Genomic DNA, 20,619 nt, shown 5'->3' with positions numbered 1-20,619 from the left:
TTCCTATCAACAGTGGAAACAACTTAAAATACTCCATCATTTCTGGTCATACAGAAAATAATAATACATCAGTCGCAACTACTTTTATTTGTGTAAACTCACAACAACAAGAAAACGTTGTGCTTTTGTAAAATAAAATAAAACGAACAGGGCGCGCTTTCATGATCTGCGAATTGGAGCGCATCTCAAAAATGAGCTGAAAAACAGTGTATAGACAAGCCTCACAGACATGAGAAATATAACTAACTATATAAAGTTTATTAAAAAAAATGTCCACCAACGAAAAAAATCCAATCGAAAGCAAATACGGTACCATCTGATTATGTTATCCTGTCCGTATGAAAGGCGCACCTAGGCTACATTACAGCGGAGATGTATGGAGATATGTTTGCAGGGTGCCTAACCGCACTGATTTAGAAAAGACTAGTTCATTAATAAACAATTAAAATGCTTCGTTATTTTTTTCAGACACATTTACTATATTTTTAGCCTACTTTTGCCAGCGCTTTGCGGCAAGTTTTGCATGCGCTTGAGCGCGGAATATAGGTAGGGTGACCACCCGTCCCGCGTAGCGCGTGCGCGCACAGCGTTTGAAGCCCAATTCATGCGTCCCGCAAATTGAGACCGTGTCACGCATAATCTATGCTTGCTCAAAAAAAAGTTGGTCGCTCTATATCCTCGAGCCCCAAGCATACAAACAAACATTACTTGACATTTCAGCACGCTATTGTTGCCACACCCACCCCTCAGTTGAACTGCTGACTAGGTTGTTGTCAACTTTTTCGTTGTTGTCATGACAACGCACGCACGCGCATACCAGACACACTGGGAAGGAACTTTTAGATGCGCGCTTTCCAATTCGAAAAATTTGAGAAAGAGAGGCACCGCCATCATCAATTAAAAAGAGAAGGTGTGGGTAAAAGAAAGACTGGGAAAATGAATATTTGTGGCTGAAAGGTGTTGAGGGGGATACCGAGAGGGCTTTTTGTGACCTTTGAAAAACGTCCTTCTCAATCAGACATGGAGGGGAATACGATGTCAATCGTATTTTTTTTTAATACTTTTTTTTTTACTGTTCCTGTGGTGTTGAGCAACTACAATTCCTGTTAATCCTATAATTTTATATTATAATTTATTTAAAGTGAATAAATTGTAATGAAAAATAAATAAAATTAAATAGTAAATCTTAAGTGGAAGTACATCTGTCAATTCATTGAATGTTCAAAATATTATGAATCTTTATTTAGAAAAAAAATACACATTGGTTGGCCTATTCATGAGCATACATCAGCAATTACTCATGTTTAGGGGAATAGGGCATTAATAATATACCATGTAAGGTGGTATGTGCTAGAAATGGGTAAACCACTATCAGTGAGTCTGCGCGTGGGGTGGGGGCACCGCCGCGCCAGGCAGTGTCCCACATTGTCCCTCAGAAACATACCCCTTGTCCCCCCTTGGGCTTATTAGCAGGTGGTCACCCTAAATATAGGCTATAGCCATATATGAACCCAGGATTGAATATAAACGTGTGATTAGTCCTAATTGCTTAAATGAATGACTACTAGTCTAGAAAATCCTTTAGTCTATGGCAACTCTAATCAATAGCCTACATTTAATATTTGACATTATTTAATTAGTAATTAGTATCCAGCTCTTTACAGTATCCCGGCTATCAATTTTATGTGGATAAAGGCATATTTTGTATATGTATATGACTATGTCCTTATAAGGACAAAAAAAGATGTCGTTTTAACGACATAGCATCTCGTTATTACGAGAAAAAGATGTCATTTTAACGACATACGATCTCGTTATTACGAAATAATTGAGTGGAAAAAATAGTATGTGGCAGCAATGCGTCACCGTACATCATAAATATTCCAGTTAAATATTCTAGTAGCAATATTCTAGTTTTTTATTAGCTATTATTATTTATACATAGCCTAAATGTGTCTCGTTTCAACCTATAGCCTACCAAAAAAAAAAAAAAAAAAAAATATATATATATATATATATATATATATATATATATGAAGCTTGGAATATGGAAAAGGTTACATTCAGCGGATGGAGTTATTGCCATTACACTGATTTTGTCAGGTTGTGTGTGTGTGTTAGCATTAATAAACATCATCAATTAGTAAATAGGCTTGTTAGTACACCAAAATGTTATAAATTGTACAAAACCTTACAGATTTATAATCACAGCATAAATGAACAACCCCTACAACTATGTACAATTTAATTTAATTTAATACAATCAATTTCACATGGTCTATAGGAAGCAAATCTCAAATGCAAATAAACCATGCACTCTAAAAAATCATTCTGCTCTAAAGTATTAAATTTAGACAAAGCATCAACATCGTAAAACTCTGTAAAGCTGCTTAGAAAAACACTATATAAACAAATTGACACACAGCTATTATGATTATCAATGCATGTTAATGAGTTTAGAGTTGTTTGGTGACTTTATTCACTTCCACAGCTCCAGGTAAAGATGCTGCTTTTGCAGTTTTCTCCTACAGTAGCTGTAAAGCTGTACCATTAGTCCCAAAGTTTTCTCAGTTTTCTCCTCATTAGTTCCCAAAACAAGGGCCTTAGAAATGGAGAGACGAGAGATAAATCATGACAGACAAATATGAACAAGCTGACCTGTAGGATAGGATCAACATTTAGTATGCAATGTTCAAATGAAATTGTATAAATCACAAGAAAACTTTTGTGTTACTGGCTCGTGTCATATTACTGTAATTTTTTTATTGGTGCTTTCATAGTGTTAATCTCAGTCTTAACTTACTTTCAAAAAGTCTCCATAGAAAAGCCCTGGTGATTCAGAATAATCTCCACCTCCTGGTTGCAGTCAGACGTACGTAAATAATAATAATCTGTGCATTTTTGAGTCGGTTTATTGCAAATGTACCTTCATAATCAGAAAGCACAAAGCACAGCATCAGTACAGAGTCTTTAACAAACCTTATTTTTGCTTTTAATTATTGTTATAACAATAATTTGTGTGAGAAACAGACCAACATTTAAGTTTTTATAGAATTGTTAATGAACTACGAGATCTAGGGTGGATGTAAAGAAAACTTAATTTATGAATAACAGTTCTCAAGCTTTTGATTTGTTCCTTACAAAAAGGTATTATGTGACTTCAGAAAACATGAAATATGCCTCAAAAGTCGTTCTTTTATGGTGTTTCTGTCTCCTTTTAAAGCTTGTAAGCTGAACTCTCCATGCAATTGTATAGAAAATCTATATAATGATAAACCAATACAAACCCGTGAAGTGTCATCATACAACTTGGTCTTGTGTTTGAGCTCTTCAAGATCTCGATTCCATCCTCTAAGAAGTACTCAGCATCTACCCTAGATGTGGAAACACATTAAACAGATAAAATGATTAAGATTGATAATGCCATTCTTCAAATTTGCTTATTACTATTCATTTAAACAATTCCATAACAGTTTAAATGGATGAAGGCCATGAACTACAGATGGGCGGTTTCATTTGCTTTGTAAGGTTCTCTTACGAGAGGTCTCTCGTACTGCTTAAGAGTATCTTACGCTAGGGGAAAACCTCTTTTCCACGAGATATTGAAGCCAAAAAATTATCCTTAATTTTGAATTAATGTAAAACGCGTTGCGGCAGCATACATAGGCGAGACGACTCGCGCGCCTATTGGCTGTTCTGCGGCAACTGCAGCAGCCTATCGAGCGAGGCCTAGCGTGACATCAGACCCAATGAGGGTGCTTCGCGCCCGCTGCGTCACGTCCCGCCGAAACGGGCGTGGCATAGGCCTATAAATCCGCTCGCAGGCAGCGGATATCTGATTTTTCAGCTCTTCAAGCGAAGTTCACGCATCGCTGGATCCAGAGAGAAGCCGCGCCGTCTGAAGAAGCCTTTCAGCGGGACGAGTCGTCTGAAGTCGCTGGCCACGCCGCCTTCGTCGCCTTCCTGCTGCGCTATCCGGCGCCTATATCCTTTCACTCTCTGTGTGTGTGTGTTCGCCACCGCGACGCACACTGTCTAAAAGAGCTTGCGTCTTTTTAAAGATGCCTTCCTGCGGCTCGTGCAGAGCCACACTCAGCGACGGGGACCGCCATGTGATCTGCGTTTCCTGCCTGGGTGAGGATCATGCAGCTCTCGCGCTTGCTGACGGCGGCTGCCCTCACTGCGAGCTATTGCCTATGGCGACTCTGCGAACTCGCCTGGCATATTTCGCCGAGACTGCACACCCGCCCGCTGTAGTACCGTGCCGTAAAAAGCGCCATGCTCAGCGGGTCCCGGAACCTTCCCCCACCCGTCAAAGCTCGCCGGTTCGCCCTCCTGCTTCACCGGCTTCGTCAGCCGTCTGCCGCCGTCTGCCGCCGCTTCCGTAGACGACGCTGATGAGAAAGCCGCATCGGGGGAGGATGATTCCTGCTCTATCCTGGCTTCGGGCAGTGAGGATTGGGTGAGCTCTGTGGATCTCGCGCCCTCTGCTCGCGCATCGTCGGGCAAAAGAGCTAACATCGAGTCAGAGCTGATGCGCATACTCGCACAGGCCGCGGCGAGCCTCGGCCTCGAGTGGTCTACGCCTGAGCAGCCTGCTCACAACCGGCTGGATGGATACTTTCTTCCCGGGGAGCGCGCTTCGCCTGCATCCAGACCAGCGCCCTTTCTTCCTGAGTTACATGAAGAAGTCGCTAAGTCTTGGAACGCCCCCTTTTCAGCTAGAGTGTGTTCTTCTGTTTCAATAGCATTCTCCGCTGTGGACGATGCTAAAAACAGAGGATACCATTCGCTGCCGCCGGTCGAAGGAGCGATAGCAGCCCACCTTTGCCCGCCCTCCGCTGGACGGCGCGCTAAGCCGGCTCTGCCTTCGAAAGCTTGCCGCATGACGTCAACCCTGCTCGGTCGCGCTTTCTCCGCCGCTGGGCAGGCTGCATCAGCACTGCATACTATGGCCACACTGCAAATTTTCCAGGACGATCTCCTCCGAAAGTTGGATGAGAAAGGACCAGATGCAATTTGCGTGCCAGACTTGAGAAGTGCTACGGACCTTGCTCTCCGCGCTACCAAGTCCGCTGCACAGGCCATAGGACGGAGCATGGCCTCTCTCACCGTGACTGAGAGACACCTATGGCTAACGCTCTCCGAGATGTCTGAGTCTGAGCGCGCCGCGTTCCTCGGCGCTCCGCTTTCTCCTGCTGGCCTCTTTGGATCTTCCGTCAAGGATTTCGCGGAAAGATTCGCCGAGGTGCAGAAAGCGTCACAGGCCATGAAGCACTTCCTCCCGAAGTGCTCCAGTTCTGCAGCAGGCCATGCAAAACCGTCTGCCCAGAGTTCACAGCCTCAGCCTCCGCCCACCGCCGCCACTTCGCAGCGCCGACAGGCCCGAAGCGCGAGACCGCGTTCTCGCTCATCTGGATTGCGGTAAAGCCTGAGGCCCCGAAGTCGTCCTAGCACGCCTAGGGAAACGACGGTGTTCGAGTCTCGCCGAGGCCAGACTTCCACCGAAACTCATCGCTCGTTCAGTTCCAAGAAATGTGACTGTTCCAGTGTATTCTGCAGTCAACAAGCCGGTTACACTGCCCGCTTTCCTGCACACAGATAAATCCCATAAAGAGCGTATTTTCTGGTGTCCCGGCCACGGCCGATGGTGTTATGTGTCTAGACAAAATGCCCACTGCCCAGTGCCCATTCCTACACATAAGCACTGCCCATCACACAGGGCGCGCGCATATAAAATCGACCCAGTTCGATTGCGCACCAAATGTAGTAAAAGTGCTCACTGCCCAGTGCCCACAAACACTACATTTCACATGTCCCGAGGTTTCTGTAAAAACGAAACCAGCGTGCATTCGCTCTGCTCAGACAGACAATGCCCTCAGTGTGGTAAATGTGCCCGCTATCCCGCGCCCACATCCACGCACAGACATGACAAGTCCTACGGGACTCGCCCAGCCCTCCCCCTCTCGGTTTACCACCGCAGAGGAGTCGAGCGCGGGCAATCTGCCCGCTGTTGCCAGCGCGCCCTCTTCGCATTCAACCCCTAGCCATTCGTGCAGATGCATGGGCAAGGCTACCCGGGGTTTCGAAATGGGTGCTAGACATTATAGAAAGAGGCTATTCGCTACAGTTTCGCTGGCGCCCTCGTCGCTATGCGACGCGCGTCGAGACCACGGTAAAAACAGAAGTAGCACATCTACTTCGGGCCGAAATTTTTAAACTGTTGAGCAAATGGGCCATAGAGCCGTTATCTCCAGCTCAGAGCGAAGGGGGGCTATACAGCAGATACTTCCTGGTATCGAAAAAAGACGGGGGTCTCAGACCCATACTAGATCTAAGGCAACTGAACAAAGTGCTTGCAAAGCGACAGTTCAGAATGCTCACAACCAGAAAAATCCTCGCGCAGATATTCGCCGAGGAGACTGGTTTGTGTCAATAGATCTGAAAGACGCGTATTTTCAGATACAGATAGCGTCACGTCACAGGCGATATTTGAGATTCGCCTTCGAGGGCCAGGCATATCAGTACACAGTCCTTCCGTTCGGCTTGTCCCTAGCACCCCGTACATTTACGATGTGCATGGATGAACTAGACATTCAGCACGCAGCGAGCTCTTTCCGCTGCGGCGCATGTGTCCCGTTCAGGAAATTTCAGAGGATGCTAGGTCTCATGGCCTCAGCATCATCAGTACTTCAGCTGGGCTTGCTTCGTATGCGCCCGCTGCAGTTCTGGCTGAAAGCGCGAGTACCGCGCCGAGCGTGGGCTTCCGGTCTGCTACGTCTCAAGGTCAATCAGACATGCATCACAGACAATATGTCAGTGGTGTCCTACATAAATCGCCAGGGCGGCCTCAGGTCCCGAAACCTACACAGGCTGACAGAACGCCTCCTGGTGTGGGCCCAGCGCAACCTGCTCTCGCTGAAAGCAGCGCATGTGCCAGGGCTCCAAAACGTAGGACCGGACAAACTGTCCAGGAACAATGTTCCGACAAGCGAGTGGTCCCTACACCCACAGACAGTCCAGCTGCTGTGGAAGAAATTCGGCAGAGCGGAAGTAGACCTGTTTGCGTCTCAAGAAAACGCTCATTGTCTGGAATTTTTCTCCAAGAGCAGGAACGCGCTGGCTCATGTATGGCCCCGCCGCCCGCTCTATGCCTTTCCTCCCGTCTCTCTCCTGCCTCAGGTGATAGAGCGGATCAGGGAAGAAGGATGCTCAGTGCTACTCGTAGCGCCGTTCTGGAAAAACCAACCCTGGTTCCCAGTTCTGATGCAGCTAGCGAGTACTTCCCCGTGGCCAGTGCCAGTGAGGAGGGATCTCCTCTCTCAGGCCAAGGGCTCGATTTGGCATCCGCGCCCAGAGCTGTGGTCCCTTCATGTTTGGGCCATCAACGGGTACCCGCTGATCTCTGAGTGTTGAACACGATCACGCAGGCTAGAGCTCCGTCTACGCGACGTCTCTATTCCTTGAAATGGTCTGTGTTCTCCAGCTGGTGCACAGCTCGCGGCGTGTCACCCCCAGACTGTGGGGTGACGGAGGTTCTCTCCTTCCTGCAAGAGCTGTTGGACAAGGGCAGGACCCCTTCCACGCTCAAAGTTTATGTGGCGGCCATAGCAGCGTTCTCAAACACAACGCTTGGTCAGTCAATAGGAAGGAACGATTTAGTCATCCGCTTCCTTAGAGGAGCTAATAGGCTAAATCCTCCCTCAGTCCCTATATGGGACCTTTCTACGGTGCTGGAAGCCATGAAAGGTTACCCATTCGAGCCTTTACAGACGATTGATCTGAAACACCTGTCATTCAAGACAGTGTTCCTTCTGGCTCTCGCTTCAGTGAAGCGCATAGGGGACCTACACGCGCTCTCAGTAAGCGCGACGTGCATGGAGTTTGGGACTAATGACTCAAAAGTTATCCTCAAACCTAAGCACGGTTATGTTCCAAAAACCCTCACCACGCCGTTTAGGGCACAGGTTGTTTCCCTGTCAGCCCTACCGGTTTCTGATGAGGAAGGAGACGCGAGCTTCCTTTGTCCAGTCAGGGCATTAAGAGCCTAATGTGTCTCGCTCGTCTGTCTTCAGACAGACGGAGCAGCTCTTCGTTTCGTTCAGCGGACGCTCCAAGGGGCTAGCCGCGTCGAAACAGAGCCTATCCAGATGGATAGTTGATGCCATTGCGCTGGCATACACTTCAAAGGGGATGCAGTGCCCATTGGGTGTCAGAGCGCACTCCACGAGAAGCATGGCTTCATCGTGGGCTTGGTCGAGTGGGATTGCCTTGCAGGATATTTGTATGGCGCAGTGGCGGCTGCTGGTCTTTCAAAGAGGGGAAGCACATTTTCGGCCTACATCATAAAAATTGTCCATTTATTTATACGTAAATTCTGCCCAACGTTCCTTTTCAAGAAAATGCTCTGTGACCCTATATCGTTCCAACTAGGCATCTTTTCCAGTGACTTGACCAGTGTCCTCTCAATGGCCAGCAGAGTTAGGTATAATTGTATAAATGTAATAATACAATAAAGGTATAAATAATAATATAATAAAGTATAATAATAATAATACTAATAATAAATAGGCTATTTTTACTTATTTTAATAATTATTGTTTTAATTATTACTAATAATATTATAAAAAAATATATAATAGGATAAGTAATAATATAATAAAGGTATAAATGTATAATTGTGTAAAAAAATGTATTATGAAAAATGGCTAGCAATTTCGACAAGCAAATACCAAGAAAGAGGTAGTAGCAGTTTGTCTTTTGTCTATCACGTGAAAAATCCGCGATGGGACTGAGCTCCAATAGCTTCAGCGGCAGCGACTTTTTATTGTATGAAATCGCTGTCAATCAAAAGGAGATGCAGCCCCTCCAATCATCACGCGGAAGCCCGGAGTCCGGGCCAGCCCACTCCTCATTCACCCCCAGAGACGCTGAGCGTCCGTGGGCGGGACATAATCGCAGCATTTACCTGCTGTACGTAGCTGATTCTGAACGAACTCGTCTTTGAGATTAACGTTTTCTAACGCATTTTTAGTCAATAAAATGTTAACACAATAGTAGGCTACATATTTGACCATTAATTTTTTTGACATTATAGAGGAAGCCAAGCTTCCCTTGCAGTCTTAAAGAAATCCCCACTGGTATGGCGGCAGGCTGGGCCTCCCCGTCTACATTTATCAGGTTTTATAACCTAGAGGTTCCCGCCTTACAGGCCAAGCTGTTGTCGGTCTAAATATACCAGTACTATCTGTTCTGATGCTATCGGTTCAGAGTACTGTGTCTGCTGAGCACTGTCTGAGAGCACTGCTCGCTTATCGACTGCAAAAGATTTTTGGGCTATCAAATAAGACCCATAATTTCCCATCAGTACAGGCCGTACTCCGCCCTGTCTGTATGATGTATTTTGCGTCTTAACGTAACCTTGGTTCTCTCTAGAAGAGGGAACGAGTACTGCGTATCTTGCCGTGCATGCACACGCTCTGGTTCGCTTCGGCGATGAAAAACCAGATATGAGCTGCCCGCGAGCGGATTTATAGGCCTGAGCCACGCCCGTTTCTGCGGGACGTGACGCAGCGGGCGCGAAGCACCCTCATTGGGTCTGACGTCACGCTAGGCCTCGCTCGATAGGCTGCTGCAGTTGCCGCAGAACAGCCAATAGGCGCGCGAGCCGTCTCGCCTATATCTGTATGCTGCCGCAACGCGTTTTTACATTAATACAAAATTAAGGATAATTTTTTGGCTTCAATATCTTGTGGAAAAGAGGTTTTCCCCTAGCGTAAGATACTCTTACGCAGTACTCGTTCCCTCTTCTAGAGAGAACCGAGTGCGTTATCTGATATAGCAAGAGCATTGCAAATTTGCTGAACTGCCTAAATAAATAAATTAATTAATTAATTAAAGTAATAAAATAAAATAATAATAATACATTAATATAATAATAATAATAATAATAATAAATACAATAGATCTTTTGTTTACTAAACCTTTTTTTGTTTCTAAGGTTTTCAGTTCCTCAAAGGTGAGTGACTGTGTGATCAGTGTCATTAATTCATAGCCTTATAATGTTTTAAAAGTTAACTAAGAAAAATGAAACTCTGCCATGTCATTCATAACCTGTGTGTCTTTATTTCTTCTGCAGAACACAGAAGAAGATATTTTGAATAATGCTGGTAATAAAACTCATTGCAAGTTCATTGCATTTCTTGTCCAAACAATGGAAGTCCATGGGATCTGAAACTGTGTTACACAAGCATTCTTTAAAATAACCTGTTGTGTTTGGAACAACATGAGGGCGAGTAAATGATGACAGAATTTCCCTTTTTGGATGGACTATCCCTTTGAATATTAGATACTCAGTTCTTATCAACAGAAAAATTCCCATAGAAACAGGACAGAGGAGATTCCAGATGTTTCTCACGTGAGTTCGGTGAGACTGGGGCAGTTCTGGGTCATCTGGAGGGTCCAGTCAGACCACATCTCAGTTAGACTCTCCACTCTCATTTCCATCTTTTTCAGGTTAGAGAAGGAATAGAGAAATGACAGTAATGCTTCTGAATCCCTTTGCTGAATTATCTGAAAAAGTCTGGTCCAGTCGATGTTGATTATCTCTGAGTGTGGAAAGGTGAGACTGAATGATTTCAAATCCGGATCATCATGGAATTTAATCCTTATCCAGATACTATAAAAAAAAGATTTAAAAAAGATTGAAGTTGTTGTGTCTATTAAGTCAATAATTTCTTGCTTAGAATATCTTTTTGTGATTTTTTTTTTTTTAAATTATGATTAATTGGTGGCCGCCAGCCAATATTTGCATCATTAGCAATAGTGAAAAAAAGATAAAAGTGTGTACCTTATTTTTAAACTGTTTTGGGTGACCAATTTAGCTGCATTATTACTATTAGAATTATAATCTATTAGATTGCAGAGACCAAGTATGCCAGATAAACGGGAGAACAAGATGATGATATAATTGGTTATACAAAACATATTAATCATAGAACTATTTCTGGTTATCATGAGAAAAAAACTATTTAATGAAAAGAAAAAGAAAAAATTCACTTGTTCTTCACCTGCACAGGTCTTCGTCGATTGACAGAACAAGTTTGTTGACAGCATAATCCTCATTCTTCGTTTGGCAGGTTTCAACACAAACACTGCAAACCAAAGCACAGAAAAAATATACATGAACCTTAAAGTTAACAAAAGCACATTAAAGGATGATGCATGTATGCATAAAACACATCAAATGTATAAAATATATTTTAAAACATTACCGCTGTGAGCTCAGGGTCTGTCCTCTCACGAGAGCGTAGATCAGTTCAACGAGATTAGAGTCTGTTAAATCCGTTATAACCACGCTTCAAAATCAAATACAGAACATCACTGTACAGACTAATTAAGTTTACCTGGCAACAGCAAATTAGAGATTAGATTTTAATTACATCGACCAAATATCTGTTTTAGACCAACGTATTTACCTTGTAAACTTGTGAAGTTCAGGAAAAATCACAGAAAAATCTTCAGAATTTAACATCAAATGAGAGATTGTTGCAATGCTCTGACAGCACTGAGAGCAGTACAGCAGGGCCCAGACGTCTGTTCTACTGAAGTATTCAAAGTGTGTATTAATACTTTTTTCACAGGATTCCATTGTTTCTTTCACAAAGTCTTCTTCATGAAGTTCATAGAGACAGTGAAGAACAAACAATAATGTTTCAGAATACATTTCATCATTTTCCGAATAGAATGAATATAATTTTTCCATTTCTGAACGCGACCAAAAGGTTGAACAATCTTTAACCTTTTCCGAAATCCATTCTTTTAGATGAGCCTGTGTCTTTGGACGAATGAACAGACCATGTTTTTCAAGTGTGAGTCTCACATCCTTATTCAACAAACCAAATGCAAATTGCACCACAGCTGCTAAACGTGGTTTTGAGGAACTATCCATTAAAAGTGACATTGTAAGTTTCCTCTGGGATTCTTCTTCATCCAGAAGGACATAGTACAGAGCAGTGAAGAACTCCTGAAAGCTGAGATGCATGAAACTGAACATTGTCTCCTGGTGAATTCGTCTCCTAAACAGGAACTTGCACAAGAATGGATTTCCAGCAGGGTCTGAAATGGTTTCATTCACACTTTTCTCATCCAGCAGGACTTGCTGTTCCTGCATCCCTCTCTCTGCCAGCTGACCCAGACTCCTCAGCAGGGTCGGGACGGACTGACTCAAACCCTGGCAGTGATGCTCCAGAAGAGTGCACACAAAGTCCACGTAGATGGAGGTGGTGGTTTGCAGTCCGCTTGTCTTATTTGCACCATATTTGATTCTCTCCTGGATAGTTGTGCAGATGATCCAGCAGACGACAGGGATTGAGCAGGCAGTGATGAGAGTTTCATTTTCCTTCACATATGTATAAGCCTCCCTGAAATGGTCCTCATTTTGAAAAAACTTCTGGAAGTACTCCTCCACCCCCTTTTCTGAAAATCCCACAATCTCAGAGAAACGCTGAGGTCCTTTGAGCAGTTTACTGAGTGTGTCTGTAGCTGTAGATCTGGAGGAGACCAGCAGGAGAGACTCTGGCAGGATTCGACCCCTCAGCAGGGCACAAAGAGTGTCCACAGGTGGGGCTTTCTGAAGCAGATCAGTGTGTGCTGACGTGTCATTAATGTCCTGTGTGAGTTTCAGCTCATCAAATCCATCAATGACCAAAAGCACCTTCTCTGGCAACTGCTGTAAAATCTGTGAGATCTCATGTGATGATAAACTACAACTGCAGCTCAAGATCTCCACCAAACTCTTCTCGCCAGGAATGCGATTTATTTCTTTACACTTTAAGTAGAAGACAATATCAAATCGCCCTTTGTAGAGGTCACCAGATGCCCAGTCCATCATGATCTTCTGCACAGTGAAAGATTTTCCATTTCCAGAATTTCCCTGCAGTATCACAGAACTAGGACTGTTCCCGTGGTCATCTGGGTCGAACAGAGAGTTGAGATGGACAGAGTCTCCACTGCTCCTGGAGCTGAGGATCTGCTGGAAGCGCTTTCCACTGGAGCAGATCTCTTCTTCTCGCTCTTTTTCATCTCTATGTTTCTGAAGGATCAGAGGTTGTGTGAAGCGCTCAGACAGCAGCACATGTTCACCAGGCAGTGAGTTATACTCAGTCACATACTGATATTCGCTGCAGATCCGCTTCATATATTTGTGAATCACTGAGCTGATTTCTGTAGAAAAGGTCAATGTTCAAAGAGTTAGTTTTTTTTTCTGATTCTAATACAGTAATAAATTCCAGAGCAGACAAATACCAACTAAACTATGAGGTCGATGGAGTGCAATATTTAAAATATATTATTATAAAATTCATCAGTCACCTGAGGAATGTGTTTTTTCAGAGTGTGTGTGATGTCCTGTGGAGCCTGTAGAACATTAGACACACTTGATACATTCAATCATTTATTAATTGATATATTGATTAAGGCATTTCACATATATTTTCAAACATTTTACATCAATCTATCTCGCTGTCTGTCTGTCATCTATCTATCTATCTATCTATCTATCTATCTATCTATCTATCTATCTATCTATCTATCTATCTATCTATCTTATGGTTTGAAAAGCAAAGACTCTCAGACTCTCAGCTGATCCACATCTACCTATAGGAATATGACGCCTATCACTGTATTCATATATAAGCTCCTCCAGTATTATCAACAGCTATCGCGTTTCTCAGGAGCAAATTACCCTCCTCCATCCCCAGCTCCTCCTCTCGTCAGTCAGGATTTGGCCTTCTGATTCACCATTGAATCAGACTAAATTCTCGAATTATGTTGTACATTAAAATATTGACATATTAATATTTTAGTTATTGCTGCTCTCCCTGCTCTTATCCATGTTAGGCTGCCCAGAACAGAACCATACCTCCAATCCAAAATATATGCTAATTGTCAAGCGTATTTGACGATAGTGGTCCTGACAGAAATAAGTTAACAAGATGGAAAGTTAAGACAAAATATTTAAGGTTTCTACAAGAGCTTCTGCAATTTGTGCAATGCATGTAAAAGAACATATTTTAACAGTACATATCTCAGTATATACTGTAGGTCTAGACACATGTGGTATAATAGCCAAAATTAGTGTGCTCTTACCTAAGTCTCTAAACAGAGATGGCTCATGCTTTTCCAGGCTAGAACAAAAGGCAGATTTAAGCTTGTCTCCTCCAGAGTGCAACACTTTATAAAACTCTCTCATTTTCTCCTGGTTAGTATCTGCTGCTCTGATCTTACAGTACGGCTCATATTCCAGCATGCCACTGGACTGCAGCTCATCTGCTATCGGCATCACCATCTGTACTCTCTGGACAAGTTTCGCCCAGTGGGCATCCACAAACCGAGCACCTGGTAGAGAGATAATAACATGATAACTGCTCACAAGGGAGAAAGTGATTTCATAAGATTCAAGAACGGATATTCTAGGGTAGCAAGTACTTATTTGGGCCACTTCACTTTTAATCAGTGTAATGCAGACTTTTTTTTCATATGACTATCTCTGCTTTTACTGTGGTAACTACTTACGCTCTGAGTCTTGGTCCATGGTGTCTCATAAGTGTCTATGACGTGTTGTAGAGAGCTGTCTTAAGTTGTCCTCTAGGAAATTAAACATAATGCACGTAGTGTGAGATGGTTGTAGAAAGCTTTAGTGATCCATGGTTAAAGATTACACAATTGGTATGCAGTAAATTAAATGGCATGTAGAAAACATGCACAACCCAGATTTGGCCTTTACTGAATATACAGTCACAAAACAAAATGGTACAGACATGATTCATTTTCTCTGATAAATAAATGTATAAGTCAACTACTGCTTTTGACTCAGTATTGTCAAATTTTATATTGTATAGTTCTGTCATGACAACTCTGGAGAGATTGGCATGATAATGGATATGTCACCAGAGTCCAGTGCAGGCTTCAGCCCTTGACCAGTTTCCTTTTTGCCCAGAGACGAGAGTTTTCCAAAGTTCAGATGTGACCAAGAAAGTGATCAGCCATGATTGTAAGGAGAGAATCATCTGTAAGATATGCCACCTCAAACACACAAGCCTTCATATTTTTTTTCATCAAAGAAAAAGGGCATTCAGTATAATAAAGATGATTAAAAGGCAACGGTCGGAAGTTATTTTAGTCTCGCTCCATTCCAGTGCTCTTACTGGGGATTGCAAAACTAATTGCACATTGTCTATCATTCCTGTATGTGTGAAATCAAAGAAAGGAAGTAAAGTTGTAACCATTTATGCTTTTTTTGATTGTGGAAGCTCTGCATTTTTCTGCACAGAGAGTTTCCCAGCTAACAATTTTAGGTTATAAGAACATTTCCATAACATTCCCATTAAGTCATAAAAACGTTATTTCTGAATGTTCTAGGAACGTTCAAAACGTCCAGTTTTTTAGATGTTGTATTAACGTTATTTATTGGTTATAAGAACGTTATTAAAAATGTACAATTAGAACGTTCAATTATCTCGTTATATAAACGTTGTATTAACGTTCTTGCTTGGTTATATATATGTCCAAGCTTAATCTTTCTGCTAAGAAAATTAACATTCTAAGGAGAACCATGAATCAGGAGAAATACATTTTCTGTTATGATCATATAAGTATTTGGAAGTGCCAGGATTGAATCAAGACCATTACTGTTTTCTACACGCAGAAGACCAAGCCTGTAAACAAAGCCAACATCGCCACACAAAACAATATTGCTTGTTGGCCTCATTTAAGTCACCTATGTGAGCCTTCAATTGATGCTGATGTAGAGTTGTTGAATGGTGCTAATGTGCCAGAGGAATTGGAGCCATGGCAGATTATGCACAGTCAAGACAATGGCACCTATTTGCTATTAAGACCATGTTTGGGTGCGCAGTTTATGGTCCAGTTAAACAACATGAAGAGAATGCTGTTGAGGACCATCCTCACATGACTGTTAATAGGACCACTGTTCTGAAACTGGATGCGTTCAAGAGGAACAGCAAGGATTGTCAAGGGGAGATCATCATTTCGTGGATTTTGTGTCATAAACTGATCAATTGCCATTATTACATTGGTCTTTCACTTAAAAAAAGGTAGTCATGCCAATGAATAGATCTTTTCATCTTTTGAAGTTTCTTTGGTAACCAGGAGGAAATATTGATGGCAGTCTGCAAGAATACCGAATGGTAGTTCATTTGTTCGGACCAAAAGTATCTCCAAGTTGCTCTTGTTATGCATTGAGAAAGTGTGCAGAGGACCATAAGAATCTGTATGTTGCTGCCAAAACTGTAGACGTTGTCTTCAATAACTTCTTTCTGTATCTATGTTCTATCTGTGCAACAGATTCAGATGCTATGCAGTTTTCCCAAAAGCTAACTGAGATGTGCGCCAAATGACTGAGACAAAAAAGTAAAGAATTTAGACTTGGAACACGACACCTTTAGAAGGAGAATTAGGTGTGCAGTGGTGTGCTGAGTCTGATGTCTTCAAGTTCAAGGTGATCATCAAGGACCGACTTCTTACAAAAAGTGGAATTCTTTCTATCATTAGTTCTATGTATGACCCTCTTGGCTTTCTGTCTCCTGTGATTATGTGTGCTAAAATGATACTTCAAGATCTGTGTAGAGAAAAAATTCTACTATTCCAACAGTGTACATTCAGCGATGGCCAAGTTGGTTTGAGGAACTTCATGAATTGGAGAAATTTGAGGTTTGCAGATGTTTGAAGCCTGAAAACTTTGGAGAAGCAACATCTGTCCAATTGCAATACTTTTCAGACGTCAGTAAGGGTTACTACTTCATAATGATCTATAACTTGTCTGGAGCTTACAGCTGCCACACTTGCAAGATGCATGGACACGTTGTGGAAGAAGAAGCTGAAGATGCAATTTCAGGATTCTGTTTTTTGAACAGACAGCACATCAGTGCTTAAGTACATTAGAAATGAGACTTCAAGATTCAAATTCTTTGAAGCACACAGAGTTGCTGAAATTCAGAAAGTTTCTTATGTCACACAATGGAGGTATGTGAATTCATCCAACAATCCAGCTGAGCTAGCAGGTCCTGGAGGGTTGCCAGGGGAGCACCAACAATCCTCTCAGCAGTCTGGACTGTCCGTTGTAGTCTCCTGATGTCTGATTTGGTAGGTTGTCCTGTGGTAGGTTGAACTTCCTCACCTGGCGAAGGAAGTACAGTCTCTGCTGGGCCTTTTTGACAATGGAGTCAATGTGATTGTCCCACTTCAGGTCCTGAGAGATGGTAGTGCCCAGGAACCTGAATGACTCCACTGCTTCCACAGTGCTGTTCATGATGGTGAGTGGGGGCAGTGCTGGGCTGTTCCTCCTGAAGTCCACTATCATTTCCACTGTTTTGAGCGTGTTCAGCTCAAGGTTGTTCTAACTGCACCAGACAGCCAGCTGTTCAACCTCCTGTCTGTAAGCAGACTCATCACCATTTTGGATGAGACCGATGACAGTGTCATCAGCAAATTTCAGCTTGACAGAGGGGTCTTTAGAAGTGCAGTCATTAGTGTACAGGAGATATGAGCAGTGGGGAGAGAACGCACCCTTGGGGGGCGCCAGTGCTGATTGTGAATGTGAGTTTCCCCAGTCTCACTGGCTGCTGCCGGTCCGTCAGGAACCTGGAGAGTCAGTTTGGCTGTGAGAAGATCAGGTATGCTGGTATTAAAGGCCGAACTGAAGTCCACAAATAAGATCCTTGCATAAGTCCCAGGTCTGTCGAGATGTTGCAGGATATAATGGAGTCCCATGTTGACTGCATCATCCACAGACCTGTTTGCTCTGTAAGCAAACTGAAAGGGATCCAGCAGGGGTTCAGTGATGTCCTTCAGGTGGGCCAACACCAGTCTTTCAGACAATTTCATGACCACAGATGTGAGAGCAGTCTAACCCTAACGGGGGACCGGAATGATAGTGAAACATCTGAAGCAGCAGGGAACTTCACACTGCTCCAATGATCTGTTGAAGATCTGCGTTAAGACTGGGGCAAGTTGGTCAGCGCAGGCTTTTAAACAAGCAGATGAGATGTTCTCTGTGCCTAAAGCTTTCCTAGTCTTCTGTTTTTTGAAGACTCGGTTCACATCCTCCACACAGACCTTAAGCTCAGGTTGGATAATAGGAGGAGGGAGGAGAGGTGATGGTGAATGTGTGAAGTGCAGATCTGAGCAGGTGTGTGTTGTGAGACTGGGCTTTTCAAACCTGCCGTAGAATGAATTTAAATCATCAGCAAGTAGTTGATTCTCCACAGATCGGGGGGGGGGGGGGGGGGGGGAGACGACTTGTAGTTGGTGATGTTCCTCAGGCCTGTCCAGACTGATGCTGGGTCGTTGGCTGAAAACAGTTTTTTCAGCTATTCAGAGTAGCTTCTTTTAGCAGCTCTGATCTCCTTTGTCAGTCTGTTTCTGGCCTGGTTATACAAGATTTTATCCCCACTTCTGTAAGCATCCTCTTTGGCATGACAAAGCTGTTTGAGTTTCCCAGTAAACCAATGGTTTATCATTAGTGAATGACAAGAATGTCCTGATAGGAATGCATGTATCCTCACAGAAACTGATATATGATGCTACAGTATCTGTGAGCTCATCCAGATCAGTGGTAGCAGCTTCAAAACTGTCCAATCAGTGCAATCGAAACAGGCCTTTAGATCCTGCTCTGCTTCATTAGTCCATCTTTTTACAGTCCTTATTACAAGTTTAGCTGATTTCAGTTTCTGCCTGTAGGTCAATATAAGATGAACCAAACAGCGATCAGAGAGCCCCAAATCTGCCCATGGAACGGAGAGATACGCATTCTTTATTGTGGTTTAACAGTGGTCCAGTATATTACTGTCTCTGGTGGGACATGTTACGTGTTATTTTGGCAGCTCATGGGAGAGATTTGGTTTGTTAAAATCCCCAAGAATGATTAAAAGAGAGTCTGGGTACCTTTGTTCCGTTTCAGCTATTTGTTCAGCCAGCTGTTGTAGCGCCGCGCTCACACACACGTCTGGAGGTATGTACACATTCACGAGAATGAAAAAGGAAAGTAGAAAGGTTTACAGTTTATGAAATGGGCCTCTAAATTAGGAGAGCCCATCTTCTTCAGTGTTGTTACATCTGAACACCAACTTTCGTTTATGTAGAAACACAATCCACCACCTCTCGTTTTCCCCGTTAGCTCCTCGATGCGATCCGCTCGGAACAGCTGGAAATCCGGCAGATGTAGTGCGTTGTCCGGTATGGCTTCACTCAGCCAGGTTTCAGTGAAGCACAAAGCAGCAGAGTTTAAAAAATCCTTGTTAGTACAGCTGAGGAGAAGAAGTTTGTCCGTTTTGTTAGGAAGGGATCGGAGATTTGCAAGATGAATAATGAATTATATCCATTATTAATTATAATGAAAAGGATTATTATTGCCGCTTCCATAAACATCAGTGTGTATTTCACAAACTCTAAAGTATCGTTTTGCTGCTGCTTATATGGGTTTAAATGACTGAAACCTAAAGTAAACATTATGTGGTTGAAAGCACTGCATAGTTGTGATATATGACAAGCACATGTCTGTCTCATGCTTAGCGCCAGCCAACACGCCAAAAGTACTTTTGAATTTTAGCAGTTGATCACGTGATGCACGAACGTTCTAATCACACCGGTGTGATCATACGCATCAAAGGTTCACAAGGAGATGCAAAGATTCCTATCAATTCAATATCCCTTCAAATTTGTTGTTTTCTGAGGAATTGGAAAAGGCTGAATTGGAAATTATTTGTATTTGCCAGAAGAAGAGACAAAATAGTGAACTCAATCCATGAACTTAACCCAGTTCTTTACTCAGATATCATCTGAGTTGTTGGACATCTTGAAAATGCAATGATGCTTGAAGAAGTTAAACATCCAGTAATCGTGGCCAAGGAACTACATATATCAGATTTAATTCTATGGCAAATTCATCATGATATTGGACATTGTGGATGAAATTATATGCTGGCTAATCTGCGACAGAGATATTGGATCCCTGGTGCTAGCACGGCTATAAAAAGACTTTTGTCCAGGTGTGTAGTCTTGTAGTCTGCAGACGTCTTCAAGGAATCACGGGTCATCAGCAGATTTGACAGTAAGGGATATTCACCTTGAAGTTGCAGCTTCACTTGAAACTGACTCGTTCATCCACGCAAGACAATTTATTTCAAGTCGAGGACAAGTAGTTAAGATCTATTCAGACAATGGTACTAACTTTGTTGGTGTCCAACACGAACTGCAGGAGGCTATGAAAAACTGGAAAGATGATTTATATTCACAATGAAGGTGGCAACAGGTATATATAGCGGATCTAGTTTGGAAGAGATTGCAAGTAAAGGATCAAGACCAACATCAGTTGCTTGACGAGACCCATTATTAAGGTTTGCCTTCTTCTTGAAACTGACTTTTAACTGCTCAATGACTGACTGATTGACTTGAAGCACACCTGTGCCACACCTGAAACACACCTGCGCCACACCTGAAACACACCTGCGCCTCTCCTGTCAGATAAGAGCAGCAAACTGAGGCTACAATTCACACGGACAATATTCAGATGGTTGGGTCAGAATTTGGCATAAACAACAT

General features: G+C 43.0%; 1 protein-coding gene across 1 annotated transcript; it reads right to left on the bottom strand.

The window, feature by feature from the left end:
- Positions 1 to 2,515: 2,515 nt before the first annotated feature.
- Positions 2,516 to 14,392, bottom strand: LOC311088954 (NACHT, LRR and PYD domains-containing protein 1 homolog). The gene is made up of 9 exons (XM_084123349.1): positions 14,149 to 14,392; positions 13,372 to 13,416; positions 11,478 to 13,224; positions 11,274 to 11,357; positions 11,070 to 11,153; positions 10,418 to 10,678; positions 3,288 to 3,374; positions 2,804 to 2,926; positions 2,516 to 2,602 (listed from the first exon to the last, which is right to left on the bottom strand). The coding sequence occupies exons 1-8, from the start codon at positions 14,345 to 14,347 to the stop codon at positions 2,806 to 2,808; spliced, it is 2,628 nt and encodes an 875-aa protein (XP_083979475.1). The 5' UTR covers positions 14,348 to 14,392; the 3' UTR covers positions 2,516 to 2,602; positions 2,804 to 2,805.
- Between the last annotated feature and the right edge of the window lie 6,227 nt (positions 14,393 to 20,619).

Source organism: Abramis brama (assembly GCF_963993115.1).
Source record: "Abramis brama genome assembly, chromosome: 8".
In the NCBI taxonomy this organism is placed as follows: domain Eukaryota; kingdom Metazoa; phylum Chordata; class Actinopteri; order Cypriniformes; family Leuciscidae; genus Abramis; species Abramis brama.
The sequence above is the reverse complement of the archived record's forward strand: the minus strand, read 5'-3'. Positions and strand labels throughout refer to the sequence as shown.

Bases quoted from the DNA above. Each gene is read 5' to 3' on its own strand.
- LOC311088954 (XM_084123349.1), bottom strand. From the start codon at position 14,347: ATGGTGATGCCGATAGCAGATGAGCTGCAGTCCAGTGGCATGCTGGAA. The intron at 11,358-11,477 runs GTAAATACGTTG...TTGATTTTGAAG, and splicing joins GAACTTCACAAGTTTACAAG to CGTGGTTATAACGGATTTAA. The intron at 11,154-11,273 runs GTAATGTTTTAA...TTTGGTTTGCAG, and splicing joins CAGACCCTGAGCTCACAGCG to TGTTTGTGTTGAAACCTGCC.